Raw genomic sequence first — 17,032 nt, 5'->3', positions numbered from 1 at the left:
TGGGCTAGCCATTCAGTACTGAGAGAGAGAGATGGTAGGGCCAGTGGTGACCTCCCAGTGGCCACGCTGTACAGTATCCTTTCACAAGGCTCCTGCAAAGGGAGGGCTCCCGGGCGAGTCACCAGCCTCCTCTGCTCTGCAGCCCTATAACCTCGGTGAAGCTGTCACATGAACCAGGGTCTTGGGCAGCAGGCCCAGAAGAGGGGGCCGATCACTCAGCAGGGGATCAGGAGGACCCCAGGCTTTGGGAGACCGCCCCTACATGGCTGGTTACCAGTCCCTGGGCTGCCCAGAGGAAAATAGCATCTGGGGCAGAGAAGGAGCAAGGGCGCTCACTTCCCCTGCAGAAAGGTCAGCCTTGGAAAATGAGCCACAGGGAACTTTCCTGTCTCTCCTTTCTGCAACCAGGATGGAAAAGGAAAGGTTGAAAAATCACAGAGACAGGCCCGTGACTGTGGGTCCACCCCTGGAGACCTCGGAGGTGCTCTGGAAACAAGCGTCCATCTACAGATCTCAGGCACCTAACTGAAGTCTCCATATTCATTCTCCAGAGTCAGTGTTTTTTACTGAATATCTAAATACCTGCATGCATTTAAAAGCTACCACAGGTCACTACTTTTTAAAACTGTGGCAATATATGCATAACACAACATTTACCATTAGTGACATTGAGAGCATTCGCAGATGAGCAACCATCACCACTACCTAGTTCCAGAACATCTTCATCACCCTGAAAGGAGACCCTGTCCCATGGGTCACTTTTACCATGTCATCCACTACAACAAAGCCAATGGGAGGAAGGGGCAGAGTTAACACACCTTGTCAAGTTTCTACAATTGAGTGAAAGTCTTAGTTGAGAAGAGGCTCAACAAGCAAGGTACTCGAATTTTTCCCCATAGGAGCACAGGCAAAATCACAGAAAACCTGCAAAGCCACCAAGAGAAGCTACCAAAGATACTCCCCACAAAAAAAAAAAAAAAAAAAAGATAGTTCCCCACAGGAACACAGACCCTTTTACCCCCTACACCAGGGGCTCCCCAACTTGTCTGCACCTTGAAATCACCTGGGAAGCCTCAAAAAATACTGCTGCTGGGATCCTGCCAACAGACTGTGATTTGGAAGCCCCCAGGGGTCCCGATGTGCAGACAAGTCTGGGGACCACCACCCTGCACCTTTTTTCTCCCACCAGGTTAAGACACCTGCTATGAAGTGGCCTGGCGATCACAGCACTGTAGGAGCAGTGTCACGGGACAGTAACAGCAGCAATAAAGCAAAGGGAGCCGAACTTGATCATGAATCCTTTGGCATTTCCTCCCTTTTCACTGCCCCCCTAGCTCTGGGCCACAGGTCCAGAAGTCCACACAGCTACTGCTGGGCTCTGCTAAGAAAAAGCCTCCCTGGGGAGAGGGTGTTAGTGCCCCAAGACAGTGGCCAAGAGCTACACGGAAACCTGGCCCCTCCCCCTTCGCGGGCCAGCCCTGCTCTGCTTCAGGGACGGGGTGCATGAGGCGGTGGCCCATCTAGTCTGGCGGGCAGAGCAGCCCCAATTTGCTCCAGAGACTTTAAATGCTGTCACCCTGCATTTAACCCCTGCCTGACTGCCCCATTCTTTCCAGGACAAAAAGGGTTTAAACAGTGAGCCCTTCTCCAGGGTTGAGTGCATGACCTCAAGCCTTGCAGAAGAGGCAAACAGCCTGAGCTGCTGTCCTTGACTGGTCTTCACTGGGGAGTGCGTGTGCACCAGGTGAGCCAGCCTGGGATTGAGTCATCAGCCTGGCATTTAGGGACATATGGGTCCCTAGAGATTCAAACTGTCACTCCTCACAGTGGCCTGAAGAAAGGGGAGAGGATAGGTAAGGAGCTCGCTCATGGTTACATGTGCTGGTCCTCCTGACTCCCCCAAGCCCATGCTCAAGGCCACTTGGATGAACTCAATCCACCCCCACCCCACCCCCCATGGCATTAGAGACTCCAGAGAAACCACAATCTGCTTGTTCCCAGGCACAGGAAGGAGATATAAAAACACAGCAATAGGCACCTGAGGAGAGATTCCCAGTTTGCCGTCACCATTCCCAACCAGACAACAAATGCAGCTGAATAACTTTCCTTCAAAACAGGATGGAGCACTCTTTCCTAAACTACTTGGTTTGAGCCCAAGTTGACTGTGGACTGAGCCAGGACCACATTTTCAGATTATGTAGGTGTTTTTGAAGACTCTCCTCCGAGGCTCTCATAGACGCCAGCAGGGACCAAAGAAGAGGAAAGAACCTTTCCTGGAATGGATGCTGACCTAAGGACGTTCCCATCACCCAGGAACTAGAAGTGAGACACGAATCTGAAGACCGTAGCAAAGGAGCTGGCCTCCCTTGGGTTGGTGGGACAGTGTCTCTCCAATAAGTATGATTTTGTACAGCCAAGAGATGGGTTCCTCAACCCCCTCCCCCAGACACATCGGTACTACACCTCCACTGCCTCCCACCTCCCCTCCCTGAAATCCAGGGTGGCACCTCTTTTGAAGTTTAAATGACTACAAATGATGCTGTCCTCTAATCCCTGCCCTAACCAGTGAGGTCCGTATGTCTGAGGCCCAACCAGATATCAATATATAAAGGAGGAGACTGGGTCTGTAGCTGAGTAACCTGGAACTCACAAGTGAGGGGGTATTTCTTCAAACCCCTCCCACCCCCCCCCACCCCCCCAAATCAGGACAGCAGACAAGCTAAATGAAAGCTCCCCCCTAGAAACTCCAGATGGAGGCTGCAAAGATGACAGCTTCGAACACATGCTTTTAATTATCAATGACACAGTGAAAGCTCTGGGAGCAAATCCTTTCCATTTCCACCACCGAGCTGAACCTAGAAGCTTCCCATCTACGTAAGACCTCTCCACGGTGGGTATTCTTGAGCCAGGATACATGCCAGCAACAAGGGTTTGTCCTACACGCCTTTCCAAAAGCACCATACCCAGATCACGACTCAGAACCAATCCACAAACACTCCCCGGCCCCAGAGCACATATCCTCATGGGGAAACCATCTCTGAGGTCCACCTACCCCGTGTGAGAGGGACCCAGGCCTATCCCAGAGCCTGCCCGCTCATGTGTCTGTGCACGTGTCTTATCTGTACGTCTGCAGCATGCATACGCGCGCACACACACACACACACACACACACACACACACACACACACACACACAACCAGGCACCGAGCAATCCATCTGTCTCCGAGAGCCGGCTGTCAGAAATGAAAGTACAATCTCCTGGAACCGAGTCACAGCCTTCTAAAAATGTGCCGTTTTCCCAGACTGAGGAAACTTGCAGGGGTGGGGTCTGTTTCACTGCGAGTCCCAGAGGCCTGGCCTGTCGTCTCCCCGGCCAGCCCCGGGCTGCAAGGCTGGAATTCCAACCTGCAGCCAGCAGGCCGGCTCCCAGCGCTCCTACCCGCCCACTCCCCTTCCTCGCAGGAAAGGGAAGGGCCAGCCTTGGAGTCACCCCGGCATCCCGGGAGGGGCGAGGGGCGTGCCTTCGAGCACACCCTCACCCCCACCCCCGAGGCACCACATTTTCACATTCGGCTGTTTTTTCTTTCCCTTCTTCCCTTGCCAAGAGAATCAAGCCCTGGCTCCCGCTGCCGACCTTCCTCCCACCCTAAACTGAGCCCCATTCATTAAGCCTGATCTCGGCCAGGACAGGAAGGAAAACAGCACACGGGGCCCATGAAAGAGACACTCAGAGAGGTGATTTCCAGGGGGGAGGCGGGGGGCAGAGCCCTGTGGGCACCTTCCCTGCTCCCCGCCGTGATGCCCACTTGGCCTGGCGCTCCCCACAGCAGGCTCCCCGCTCCAGCCTCCTTCCCCTCCCTGGCCCAGCCCCCTTGAGCCACCACAGCCCCCCCACAGGCCTCGGCAGACACACCCTGGCCACCTCCACCACCCCCCCCCAACATGGAAAGATCAACTTCTTGGAAAGGAGGTTTGGGCTTTCTCCATTTGCAAAACCCTCCGCCTTGGACTCGGGCCACTACCATCATCTTTGGGGGGGGGGGGCACTCTCGCGGCAGAGGGTGGAGCCCTGGGTTTTCTCAGTGCCCATCGCCTCCCCTCCAGACACCCCCAAACCACTGGCACCAACCCAAGAAACAGTTTCTTCAACTTCCCCCCACGGCACATTATTAATAAACTACTCCAACTCCAAACGGAAAGAAGAAAGAGTTGAAACTTTGAAGCCTTGGGAATTAGTAAATCAAGAGCTAAAATTCAAAACAAATGTTCTTTCATGTGGAACCCCCCGTCCCCTTTTTTTCTTCTTGCAGTTTTGTTGAACGAGGACGCTATCCCTTCAGAGACAAGCACTCCTTCCTAGCAGCTCTTCATTCATCGAAATGGCTGCAGTTACTTTGCGGGTACGGGAGGAGTTCATCATTGCTTTACCCCCAGTTTCTTTCTAGGACTAGAAAAACTCTTGGAAGCCCACCCGTCTCAGAAGGGGCTGCACTGTCACACTGTTTGGCTCTGGGGGCCGGGTAAGGAGGCTGGTGGCTCAGGCGGGTATCGTTACTTCCTCCAGCAGAGGAGACAGACAAGATGTTATCAATAAGACAAACCTTCCGAAAAGCCCCCTTTCAAAAGCTACCACTTCCCTTGCTTATTTCATGTGGTTCAGAGGGGCTGGGACTCCTCCCTGCACATTCAGAATTTAAAAAATAAAACCCTCTAACAACATCCTGAGTGTGCTATTTTGCCCAGACCCTTTCCTCTCCTTGGCTTTCTTTCTTTCCGGAACTCTCGCAGCCTTAGAAAGCAGAAAAGACACAGCTCCCATGTCCCGGTATGTTCTTCCCTCCTCCACCGCCATGGTCCACACTCCCATCCTCACCCCAAGCCCCTGCCCTTTCTGGGTCCCTCTTTTTTCCTGCTCAGCTCTCATTAGGAGCTTTGAGTAAACAATATCCTCTGTCTCAGATAACAGCCAGAGTATATACTGCACTGAAATCAAAACAAACAAGGGTCTCCCTGAAGACATTCTCAGCAAGCTCAATTCCTGCAGAGGGAACTGGCTAGGATGAACTGAGCCGAGCCTGAGCGACACCTGACCGGTTAAAAGTCACAAAAGAGGGTGCACCATGGTCCCCCCAAAGGCAGTTTTATAGCTTCCATCTGAGCTGCCATGATCCTACACCAATGTCCCAAGGGCAAATGCCCAGAACTCTGCTGGATTTTCTTTCTTTCTTTTCTTTTTTTTCCCGGATTACTTTCCCTCTTGGTTTTAGCTAGTTCTTAGAAAATCCAGTGATAGCATACTGGGGTGGGAAAAACAGGTGGAAAACAGGACATATTTAGAACAAAATGGAAATGTCTCCCACTTACATTGCTAATGAGTTTCTCCAAGTTTATCACTCTCTTCTCCTGCCTCTCAGGGACAATGATGTTTAGGCTCCCCAGTGCCCCTCACCCAATTCCATAACTCTCCAGCCTGGGGAGTCCAGGCCCCTGCTCACACCTGTGGGCCCTAAGGGACACCTTCCCTGCTGGGTAACAGTATTAGCACCTACTGTCTGCAGTGTCCCCACCCTGGCCCTCCCATCCCCACCATGCACTGCAGACTCCTGCACGAAGCTGGAATGGGAAGTAGGACTTGCAAAGAAGCATCGAGGCCATCTACTCTAAACTCCCATCCTACACTTGGGATCTGTCTTCTACAAGTTCCCAAAAGGTGGATCCATTCCCTTCAAGGCAACCGATGCACTGAGAGTGAGAGCAAAAAAGGGCTTAAACCCGTCAACTAATGACACCAAAGTCACCAAGTGGAAGCCCCTCAAGTCAGGAGCTGCTTAACAATAACCACGAAACATGGCCCAACACCAGCCTGCCGGCTGGCCCCCACTTCCAGATCTATGGCCCAGAAGGATGAGCTGAAGGGCAACAGTCATCATGGATACATCCAGTTTCATGCACATAAAAGTGAGAATTAATTCCAGACCAGCTGGGGTGGCAGAAGGCCACCTCCATTCCTCCAGTCTCCAGTCATTTCAGGAGGTCTTCGAATTGCCAAGAAAGTAAGAGAAAGCAGCTCACCTGAAAGCCCCCCAGGGGCCAGATAATTCGTTCCCCCTGTTTCAGCGGAGGAAGGCACAGCATCTGGACAGTCTGCTGTGGATATGAAAGGAAGATAGAAATAAATAAATAAAAACACCAAGATTAATTTTTAAGCACATTCTAAACAGCATTAAAGAGAAACCACACATTCCAAACGGGTGACTCCCAGCCGCGATGCTGATTATTAATGGGCTGCTCAGGCTTCGCTACCCATCATAAGACAGACCACAGCACCTTGTCACCAGTCTGGGCTCCGGGCGGCCAGTTAATCATTAGTCAAGACAGACTGGCTGGAATTTCTCTTTTATTGCAAGTCCCCCATTGAGGAAACCAGGTAGTTCCCAAGGTCAAAGGACGCCCGGTTCTTCTCTCTCAACCGAGGCTGCTGTCTCCCCACTATCTTTCCCATCTTTTCCCAAAGCATGGCCTCTTTGCTTGGACCCAGTGGCCTCGCTGCCACTCTCATCTTTTTAAAGACAGACTTTCCAGTTCTTTAGGAAGAACTGGTGTTGGGCTAAAGGGACTTTTTTCCTTTTCAACTGAGGTATAATAAGTATAAAAAAAAATACAAATCTCAAGTACAACTCAATGAAATGAATTTTACTCATGTACACACCTGTGTGAACAACCCCTCACCCCACATCAGGACTACAGAGAACATTTTCAGCAAGGCTCCCTAATCCAAACTCCCCATCTCTGGAAACCTTCCCAGGCAACCCCAGGCCTGCAAGGCTCCCTGCCTCAGTTCCTATAAAATCTTTCTGGCACCCAGTACTTGGAATTTCCTTCTGCTGTCTTTATTGATCTTTTACCTTCAGATCCTGTCTGCCTGAACTAGACCATAACCTTCTCTTCAACATCTTTGTCACCCTCAGGTGCTCAGCACAGTGACCTAAATGTTCATGAGGATAATGACAATTCCAGATGAGAAATAGACAGACTTGACAACCTCCCTCCAAGCAATTAAAACAAAAAATAATGGCCACGAAGCACAACGAATTAGTCCCATGAAACAAAAATACACAAGACCCCATAAGCATACCATGCACCACTGCCAATGCCAAACTTACTGAAATCCATAGAGAAAGGCCGGCTCAGGAAAGGAGCGTCGCAGCTCCAAAGCAAAAACACCGGGTCAGATGGTGCAAATTCCAGTCCCTCCACCCCAGGCCACTAGCAGGATGTCCCTGGGGGGTGCGTTACCAGTTTCCCCCTGGAAACACTTGGCCAAGAGGGCGAATAGGAAGCCAAGTGAAAGAGTAGCCCAGGGGCAGGTAGCCACAGAGCTCTCTAGGGGCCCAGCAGCTGTCTCCAGTGCCTGGTAAAAGGGTGGAGGGGCTAGGCCACTCAACTCTGAGGTCCTCTCTCTAATCCCTCTCTCGCATTCTCTCTCAGGCTAGAACAACAACTTTTCAAGAATTCTTCTGAACAGGGAAGGAGGAAGCAGAGGAGTGGCAGCGGCAGGCAGGGGAGAGAGAAAAGACTGTTTGGGTAATTTCACTGTATCAGGGTAAAGTTTAATTCCTAACAGGAATATACAGTTTTACAGGATACACTTAATCAAATGGAAAACAATAGGGGCAGGCAGGAAATGGAGTTGCTGGTTAAAGAGTGTATAGCCTGCACTTTCTGAACTACTTCGATGGCCTTCACTATGTAGGAGATTGGCTTCTACCTACCCCCCAAAGGGAAGACACCCCCATGATGACTTATCCACGGCCACTCCCTCCCTCCCCCACCAGCTTTGGCTGGCTGAATCCCAGGGACAAGGTGTGTTTCAAAGGAAGAGCCCATATCTCGGGGCAGAGCTGAGACCACATTCAGGGTTGTCAGCCTGTCTCAGATCAAAGGTTAAGCTAGCTCCACACTGGCAACCACAAGCATTTCTATGAAATGGTGCTCTGCCCTTTGTGCAGCGCCTTTGATCTCAGAAGGGATTTACAAACATTAATTAGGTCTCCCTACCACCCCTGTGAAGTAGCAAGGTATACCTGTTTGACAGGTACCCAGGTAAACTGAGGAGTCACTGAGTAGCCCAAGGGGCCACCCAGTGAGCTGGACCATACCCAAGGGTTCAGCCCTCTCCCTCCCAAGGTAGGCCACGTCCTCACTCTCTTCCCTGCAGGTAGCTGGGCTGAGACAGTCTTCAGCATCCAGACTGGCCTCAAGCTCCTTACAAGTGAGTATAGGTCAAAGAGGCCACACCTCCGTCTCTCACCCACAAAAAAGCTCTGCTGAGATAGCTCTCCAAAGTCAGGGTTCTCAGCTACTGCCTTGTCGCCTGCTCCCCAGAGCCCAGGCTGGTACACTCAGAAACTCTAGGCTACTCCTGGCTCTCCTCCACCGCTAAACACTACCAAGCACCCAGTGAGTGCTGGGTTTTGTGGGAGCCTCATTCCCCTCTCCCAGCAGTTAAGAGAGCTTTCAAAGATGCATGCCTGGGAGCAGCCAAGGAATGAGCTGCTGCAAGGGGTACAAGGTGACAGAGCTGGGGACCCCACTTCTCTCATTCAGAGAATGGTTTCCACACAGCCAGGATATTCTTGTCAACTTAGTTCTGAGCTACCTAAGTACCTACGTCTGGGACAGAGGAGCCTCCACCACCACCATTATACCCCAGCTCTGCCCCAATCCACAACCCAGGTTACAGAAGCACTATCCAATGCATTGGCATCTTCAATGCATTTTAGGCAGGCACATCAGGTATGCAGAATGACTGAATGAGTGAGCCAATAAATGAGTGAATGAATGAATCATCTAACCTAACTCCTTGATCATGTGGGTTTAAAACCAGGCCTGGAAAAGTTAAGAGTGGCCTGAGTTAAGAGGTAAATGCAGGGGCTTCCCTGGTGGCGCAGTGGTTGAGAATCCGCCTGCTAATGCAGGGGACACGGGTTCGAGCCCTGGTCTGGGAAGATCCCACATGCCGCGGAGCAGCTGGGCCGGTGAGCCACAATGACTGAGCCTGCGCGTCTGGAGCCTGTGCTCCGCAATAAGAGAGGCCGCGATAGTGAGAGGCCCGCGCACCACGATGAAGAGTGGCCCGCGCTTGCCGCAACTGGAGAAAGCCCTCGCACAGAAACGAAGACCCAACACAGTCATAAATAAATAAATAAATAAATAAACAACCCCTCTCTAAAAAAAAATAAAAAAGAGGTAAATGCAGGGCTAGGTCCCAGACTTCTCAACTAGGCTTTGGAGGCTCGATCTGCCAATGGTCACCTGGATCCCCAGCCCAAGCAAGTAGGTGTACCCAGCAACATGCCCTCCCCGCCAAGCCATTCTTCAAACCTTTCAGACCTTCAGATACAGAGGACACAGGAAGCAGAGCCTACAGAGCAATCCCTCCCAGCATCCCCACTCCATAAACTGAGATCTCATTCTAACAGCCTGCTCTTACTCCTGGTGTGATGGGGCTGGGGATAGGGGGGGTGTCCTGACCTCTGAGAGCCTCAAGTCACAGCCACCCTACTCCTACATCCAGCCATGTCTAACACTCCTTCCCAGAAGATCCTGCTGACTTCGAACCACAGAGTACCCAGGCCTACCTAGTCAGGCCATGCCAGAGGCTGCAGTGAAACGGCTTGAACCATAGCAAAATGGAGCTCCCAACTTTCAGCCCTAGCATTCCTCCAAGGCTGCAGGGGGACCAGGCCCCAGCCTCTTCCCACCGCCTCTGCCCAAGCTGGAGACTTCACAGAAGAGATTCCCTTAGTTGTGCAACTGGTTAGGATTTTAATAGCTGTCCATTGTAAACCTTATGTCTGGTTCTCACCTAGTAACCCAAGACTAAAAATGCAACCTACGACTTAGAAACTTAAGAATGTAAGCAGCTGATCGAAGTTCCCCAGCCAAATACTCTCCCCCATGTGCAAGGCAAAGAGAAAAACCTGGGGCAGCATCCCATCTGTGTGTCTGACCTCAACATCTCTGGCTACAGCAGCCAGCAAAACCAGGCCCAGCCCTGGCTGCCCTCCAATGCGTCAGGAGATTCCCACCACAGGGGCTTCGCCGGTTAGCACCCTCACATCCTTACACAAAGGTGATGTTTTTCACTCCTTTTTTTTTTGTTTTGGGGTTTTCTGGTTTGGCAGGTGGAGAGGGGGATTCATTTTTTGCTTTGGAGTGTTTTTGGGGTTTTTTTTTTTTTTTGGGGGGTTTTGTTTTACAGAAACGTTTTGGGTGAGTAACCAGCTGTTTGAGTTTCCGATTGGCAGGTTAATCACTTCCTATTGGCTGATCTGGAGAACTTTTCTCCCCCTTGGAAATGGCACATTCCTGTCTTTGTGGCTTCTCTGTTTGCACACATTTTGCTACCTAATGTCAACACTTGCTAATGAATAAATATATCACTCCACTCACTGAAAATGAGGTCCTGGCCTGAGAGGGTGACTGCTTGAATCCGGTGAACAGATCTGTCCAGGTATCTCTGCAGGAAACCCAAGAGAATGTGGTCCTTCTTTCCTATGATTTTAGGAAATTTCTCAGAACATTTCCCCCTAGTCTTCTTTACCCCTGGGGCCAAGGTAACTGGCCTCTCTCTTTCTCACTTTTAAGGAAAACCTCCAAATTTGAAGATTATGGAAGGCAAAACAAAAACAGGACAGAGATAGCCCCTTGGAGAACTAAGCTCATAAAAGAATTCTTGAGTATTGATGCCAAAAACCCAGTCAACTTACATTCTTGGAGAAAACAGAGCTTGGTAATTCCAGTTAACATTTGTTACAAGTACAGAGCTGCTTATCTCCTCATTAATGACTATTTATCTGGTGTTTTGTAAATCGAAAGCAAAATATCACATGCTTTGCAGGCCACTTACTAGACAGGCAACAGGCAAGCAGCAACGCCTTCCCACTGGAGGGAGCGTGGAGTTGGGGAGGGCTGGCTGGAGAGCATGGGCTTCTCTTACACCGTTCATTAAAGTATTTAATTCTCGACAACGCCCCAGCAAGACTTTTAATTAGTGGGGGAAAGGCCCAACAGCCAAAACTCATGAGGCGGAAGGACTTGTAGAATTCCGAGAGGGAAATGGGGCCCAACCCTTCACTTTTCCTTCTCCCAGAACCTTGGCAAAATAAAAATGTCAAAAGCGTTGCATTGGTCAGGCACCAGTGTAGACCAAAGTCACAATCCATACTTTCAAGCAAACGAACCTCCCGCTGTAAGAAGGGGCTCCAGGAAACAAGAGCCCATCGAAGTTGTCACCCTCGAGTCCCCGTTTTTCAGAGCCTCCTCCCCTGGCACTGTCAACCTCTGCACTGCCAGCCAGAAGTTGAATGCAGACAAGCGCAACTGAGGTGGTACCAGTCTCAAGTGGGGCTTCTGCCCTGGCCCCGTGCCAGCCTGTGACAAAGCACCAGGCAGGCAGAGCTATGCTAGAAACTTTTATAGCCCTCACCAGGAACTCCGAGAAAACCAGGAGGGGGCTGTTGACTTTACTTCTTAAATTTTCTAATCTCTTGCTCCAAACCAAGGTCCGTCTCTGCACTTTTTAAAACTGTCTTCCCTCCCCCATCGGGTTATCTATTCTTCCCACTGAGATACTTCTGGCACTCACAAAGTCTCCGACGTTTCCCATCAACCTGTCCTATTTGGCTCCCGAGATGCTTCGGCGTGGATCAAATTCCACGTGTTAAAAGCTGAGCCAACTTGGGTTATGGAGTGCAAATACATGAAAAAAGGAACAAAATGGAAATATCTAGGAAACATCTTTGCAAAAAGAAATATATGTATACACACACACACACACACACACACACACACACACACATTATCGCCAGCTCCCGTCACAACAAAAACAGAAAAAAAATCCACCAAACTTCCAACATCGGCAACCTATAACAACCTCGGGGCAAGTCCAGCGTCTCCCCACGCCGCTGCCTAGGCATACAAATCCGCGTTCTAGAGACTCCATTTCTAACTTAAGATAGGAAGGATATTTTTAAAATCATCTACTCACCAGTTGGTTTGAGAAAATCCATCGGGTATCTGGAGTAAGGAGGAGGGGGAGACTCTGGAATTAAAAAAGAAAGAGAAAATAAAGGCCGAGCCATGAGAAAGAGATAGAAACTTATGATAACACAGGCATTCTTTTAGCCCAACTGTTTGTCTTAGCTGTGGGGGTTGGAGGCAGGGCCGCGAGGCGGTGATTGCCTTGATATTTAGCTGTCAGATAAACAAAAGAGGCCGCCTGGCGCCAGCCTCGGCGCTCCGCTCCTCCACGTCTGCGGCCGCCGCCGCCGCCGCCGCCGCCGCGCTCGGCCGGCCGGGCTGGAAACCACCGGCTCGGCCGCAGCTCGGCCGAGGCCGCTCACTTCACAAGGCTGCAGGGCCACAAAGCCCCCTCCCCGTCCCAGAACTTCAGACCCCACTCCCACCGCCCCCCCACCCCCGCCCCGACCCGTCCCCCAGGGGTGCAATTCACCTCCGCCACCACTGCTCCGCTCCGCACCCGCGCGGGGAACACGGGCTTCTTCTTTGCCAGCCCACCCGGGAAGTGCACCCCAAGAGCGCTGGTGAACTTGGATTTGTGGGCGCCCGAGGTGCACCCCGCCCCCGCACAAAGACGTAGAGAAAAGGGAATCAATGGAGGAGGCCGGGAGGATAAAGAGGAGGGGGCTGGGGTCTCAACTGAGAAGAAGCCCAGGCCCCAGGGGCAGCATCCTCACGGAGGCGCTGGGGGCAGACCATCCTACAGTCAGTAACTGTGCTTTCCTGTGCTGGAAGAAAGGAAAAAGCAGGGGGCACCCAACTTCTCCTGACTGCTTGTTCTCTTTCACCCTGGGGTGGCACAGTTTAGAGCAGATATCCAGCTCGACCTTCCATCCTAACTCTCTTTGCCTCAAAACCCAAAGCTGCGCCGGCCAGGGCAGTCTCCCGGCCCCTTGTTCCCGACGTGACTCTTATTTACTAAAGGAGAGCCTTACTCTCTAGCCTTTATAACTGCTTCTCCCAGCCTTCCTTGGCTGCCTTGGACCGAATCCAACTCGGCCACACACCTCAACGCCTTTCCCAGAGCGGGGGAGGCGTGACCCCCACTTCTCTCTGCACCCCTTGGCTAATCCGGAAATGAGAGCATCTAATCTTTAACCCCCTGTGTGTAGAGTGTGTGCGTGAGCAATGCCCAAAGCCTCCCCCCGCCGCCCCGGGGCAGGAGAGAAGAAAAAAACTGGAAGGGAACCCCCAGGGAATACCTTTCCAGTTTCCCCTAGTCCCTTCTCGACCCTTGTCCCCCAAGTCTCTTCCCAGGAGATGTACACTCCCCTCCGGCGAGGTAGCTGCACAAACACACACAGCCCAATGGGGCTTTTCTTGCACCACCTGAGCGCCAGGAGGAGGAGAGGGTGGGCGCAGAACAACTTCCTACCTAGTTCGCAGAGTCGGCTAAGGTGATGGGGGTTGCAGCACACCAGCTCGGGGTTGATCTTCCCGTAAGATTCACAGCAACACAGCCTCTTGACTTCCGAGGAATGCCTGAGATCCGGCCACCTGAACACTTTGCACAGCAGGAGGGGGAGCGAATAGGACGAGGGCGGCTGCGCGGGCTGCGAGCCGGAGGGCGCCCCCAGGCCCAGCCTGCAGTCCAGGCGGCCAGGCAGCAAGAGGCACGCGGTGCGCGTACCGCCGCGGGACTCCACGGCCTGGAGCAGCAGCTCCAGCTGCCGTTCCTTCAGTTTCTTGAGCACCGAGTGCGTGAGCGCCTTCAGATCCGCCTCGGCGCCCCCGGCCGCGCCGGAGCCCGCGGCTGGGGGGTGGGGATGGTGGTGACCTTTGGCACCTCGCACCGCCTTGCCCAGGCAGCAGCCAGCCCTGCCTGCGCCGCCGCCACCGGCCCCATGCGCCCGGCCGTCCGTCGCCCCTTCTCCCCGCAGCTCGCCTCCTCCTCCGCCTCCCCCCGCGCCCTCCTCCTCGTCCTCGCCGCCGGGCGCACGGCTCCTCCAGAGACGCCGGACGAGCGCAGATCGTTTGGTCCTGAACATGCGGGGCGAGGAGGCGAGGAGAAAAGTCGTTTGCCGGCTAAGGAGCGAACATGACCTCCGCACACCATGAAGAAGTCGGGTGCCGAGTTGGGGCAGCAGGCGCAGGCGACAGCAGCAGCAGCAGGGGCCCTGGCAGGAGCGGCGGCGGCCCGAGGGGCGCTCCGTGGCATGCGCCAGTCTCCCGGAGGCCGGGGCGCGCGCGGGGGCCCGGGGGCGCCCGCCGGGGCTCGGGGGCCTGCGCTCCGGCTGCCCCACCCCTCGCGGCCCGCGCCGTGCGCCGCTCTCGGGCCCCGGCGCACCCCGGAGGAACGCGGCCGCCGCTTCCCTGGGGGCGGCGAAGCCTACCCCGGTCGGCGCCTCCCCAAAAAGAGGCCCCCCCGCAGCGGCTCCCGAGTGTCGGGCTCGCCAGCCTCGGCTGCCTACATGGAAGATCCGCGAGGGCAAAAAACGAAAGGCGTTCGGCTGGGCTGCTGGAGGGAGGAAAAAGCCTCTTTCCCCCTTGTAAGCAACTTAATTTGGGGGTGGGGAGAAGCTGGCAATTAAAAAAAAAAAAAAAGCAGGCACGCGATTTATTTTTTTCCTCTATATCCTTAGTAACCGGATCGCCTTGAATTCCGTGCACACGAAGACTCGGGGGAGGGGGCTGAGTGGACTTCACCCCGCATGAGATGTCTGGCGAAATAAGGAAGCTCTCTCAAAATCTAAGAACCAAACATGCAAAGCCCAAAATGAAAAACACCACCTCCTCGCACCCCGGAGGTCTGGGGGCGTCCGGCTGGACCTGGGGTTTAAAAAAAGAAAATGTTTACAAAGTAGAACTAGACGTTTGAGGGGTGGAAAAAACGTATCCACGAGTTACATCCCCCTTTTTTCCTTGCAGAGCCCCGCTGGTCTTCCTCTCCTTTTCTTCTGCCAACCACAAAAAAAAAAAATCGTATTTTTTTAATCCACAGAAAGCTTTGGCTAGGCTGCTTCAATCCTTCGCATCTGGGTGATTTAGGGTAGTCTCTGGTCTTTCCTCTTGCGCTCCCGGGGGCCCCGGTCCTCAGCGGGGACTTCCTTGGGGCTGGCGGGGGCGCAGGAGCAGAAGATGCTGCGGCGGCGGCTGCGCCCCGCGGGGCTGACAGCGCGGGGGAGGGCGGCGCGGCGGCCGCGGCGGGCCGCTGGCGGGTCGCGCGCTCTCGCCCTCTGCTCTCTAGTGCGGGAACCGCCGGCGCCCCCTCCCCTGGCCGCGGCCGGCCGCTGGGGCTCCCCGTATGGGCTGCTCGCCCCGACTCGGCTGCGGCGGCTGGAGGCCCCGGTGTCCCTCACGCCGCCTTCTCCTCCGAGACTCTCCTCGTCGCGGCCGGGAGCCTCCTTGTCCCCCGTCCGCCCTCTCCTGGCGCTCGGGTCCTTGTGCCGCCGCCGGGGGCTCGCCGCGCCGCACTCAGGGGCTCCTGGGCCGTGCGCTCGGCAGCTCGGCGCCGGCGGGCTGGCTCTGTCTCGGGCAGCTCTCTCCGGCGCGGCGAGCGGACCGAGCACGGCGCCCGGCTGGCTCGGCTGGCGCGGCTCGAGAACAGGCTCCTCCGTGCGCCGAGCAGGCGAGCGAGTGTGCTCAGGGCTCGCAGCCTCCCGCAAGGCCTCCCGCCCCCGCCCCCGCCCCCTTCCCTCCCCCTTCCTCCCCCTTCCCTCCCCCGCCCCCAGCCACCGCCGCCGCCGCCGCCGCCTCCTCCCCGCCTCCCCCACCCCGCCCCCCCACAGCCCTCTGCTCTGCTGGTTCCACTGCGCAGTGGCGCGCCCGGCTCCGGCCTCGTCACGTGGCCGTCTAGACACCCTGTCGCTTTAAAAAAAAAAAAAGCGATTGTGTTTCGCAAACAACAGATCGGGTTTCTAAAAGCTATTTCTCCACCCCGCCCCCCGCCACCGCCACCCCCTCCCGGGTCTGCAGGGGTGGGGGGGACGAAAGGGGGGCGACGAATAAAGGTGGGGAGCAGAGAAGCTCCCAGAATCGACTGAGACCTGGCGGAATCAGAGGAGAAATGGGAAGACCCAAGAGCACCGAACAGGCTTCGCCGGCGAGTTACGGAGCGAAGCGAGCGGGTCGGTGGCGGATTTAGACCCAGACCGCGGAGCTTCTCAGTGGCTGTCCCGCGCGCGCTCGCCCTAACGCTTCATTCATTCGTTTTGTTTTAAAGGCCCTGGCGACGGATCCCCTGGCCGCCGCGCGGGAGGGAAGGGGGAGGAGAGCGCTGTCTCCATTTAAAAGACATTTACACTGGACTGGACCGAGGCCCTGGGAAGTGTGCGCTGGAGGGAACAGCCGGGCCGCCGAGGGCGGGGAGGCGACGCGAATGTGACCTCAGCGGCGGCCGCGCGCTCCCTCCCGCCCTCTCCCGCTCCGGGCTCGGGTTTCTAGGACTGCCTGGAGAAGTGTGTCTTGTGCAAAGCTCTGGAATGCATTTGGCTGGCTGACGAGTTGTGAGGGGCAGCATCCTGGCGGGAGGCGGGGGGGGGGCCTCGCCCGCCCGCCCGCCGCGTGCAGGTTTCCTCCGGAGCCCGGAAGACCTCCGCCACCCCGCCTCCCGGCGCAGGAAGGTTACCTTCCGAGCAGACCTGCCTAGGGCATGCATATGCATGCAGGGCTTGTTTCTTCGCCCTCCTCGGCCCCGTAGCTTTCAAGGCGCTTAGAGTCAGAGAGTTTATCCCCTTACCCGAGGCTCTGGAGAAGCATAGACCCAGCAGGCAGACTATTGCATGGAAATGGGTAAAGCATTGGTGGGGCAAAGGACCAGATTACGTTTACTTCGTGAAAACTGTTAATAGTAGAAACGTAATGATTTAAATACATACGCATCATCATTGAGGAGGCCACTAGTTGGCATGGTGGTCTAACCTCGCATCTTATTCAGTGAAATAAGATTTTTTTTAAAAGCCATTTAGAATTGTGAGATCAGGACAACTATGAAACTCACTGGGGATTT

At 54.4% G+C, this 17,032-nt stretch overlaps 1 protein-coding gene across 2 annotated transcripts in view; it reads right to left on the bottom strand.

Moving 5' to 3' along the window:
* The window catches only part of SMAD7 (SMAD family member 7), a 29,566-nt gene extending 15,494 nt beyond the window's left edge, over window positions 1–14,072 (bottom strand). The window contains exons 1-3 of one of the 2 annotated variants that reach the window (XM_007197216.2): window positions 13,460–14,072; window positions 12,053–12,106; window positions 6,073–6,147 (exon numbers count right to left, since the gene is read on the bottom strand). In XM_007197216.2, the coding sequence (XP_007197278.2) occupies window positions 6,073–6,147; window positions 12,053–12,106; window positions 13,460–14,072 (742 nt within the window). The remainder of the gene's footprint in view (window positions 1–6,072; window positions 6,148–12,052; window positions 12,107–13,459) is intronic. The other variant, XM_007197217.2, reaches the window with a different exon arrangement.
* Between the last annotated feature and the right edge of the window lie 2,960 nt (window positions 14,073–17,032).

Source organism: Balaenoptera acutorostrata, chromosome 13 (assembly GCF_949987535.1).
Source record: "Balaenoptera acutorostrata chromosome 13, mBalAcu1.1, whole genome shotgun sequence".
Classification (NCBI taxonomy): Eukaryota; Metazoa; Chordata; class Mammalia; order Artiodactyla; family Balaenopteridae; genus Balaenoptera; species Balaenoptera acutorostrata.
Note: the sequence above shows the minus strand (reverse complement) of the source record. Positions and strands in the feature narration are given on the sequence as shown.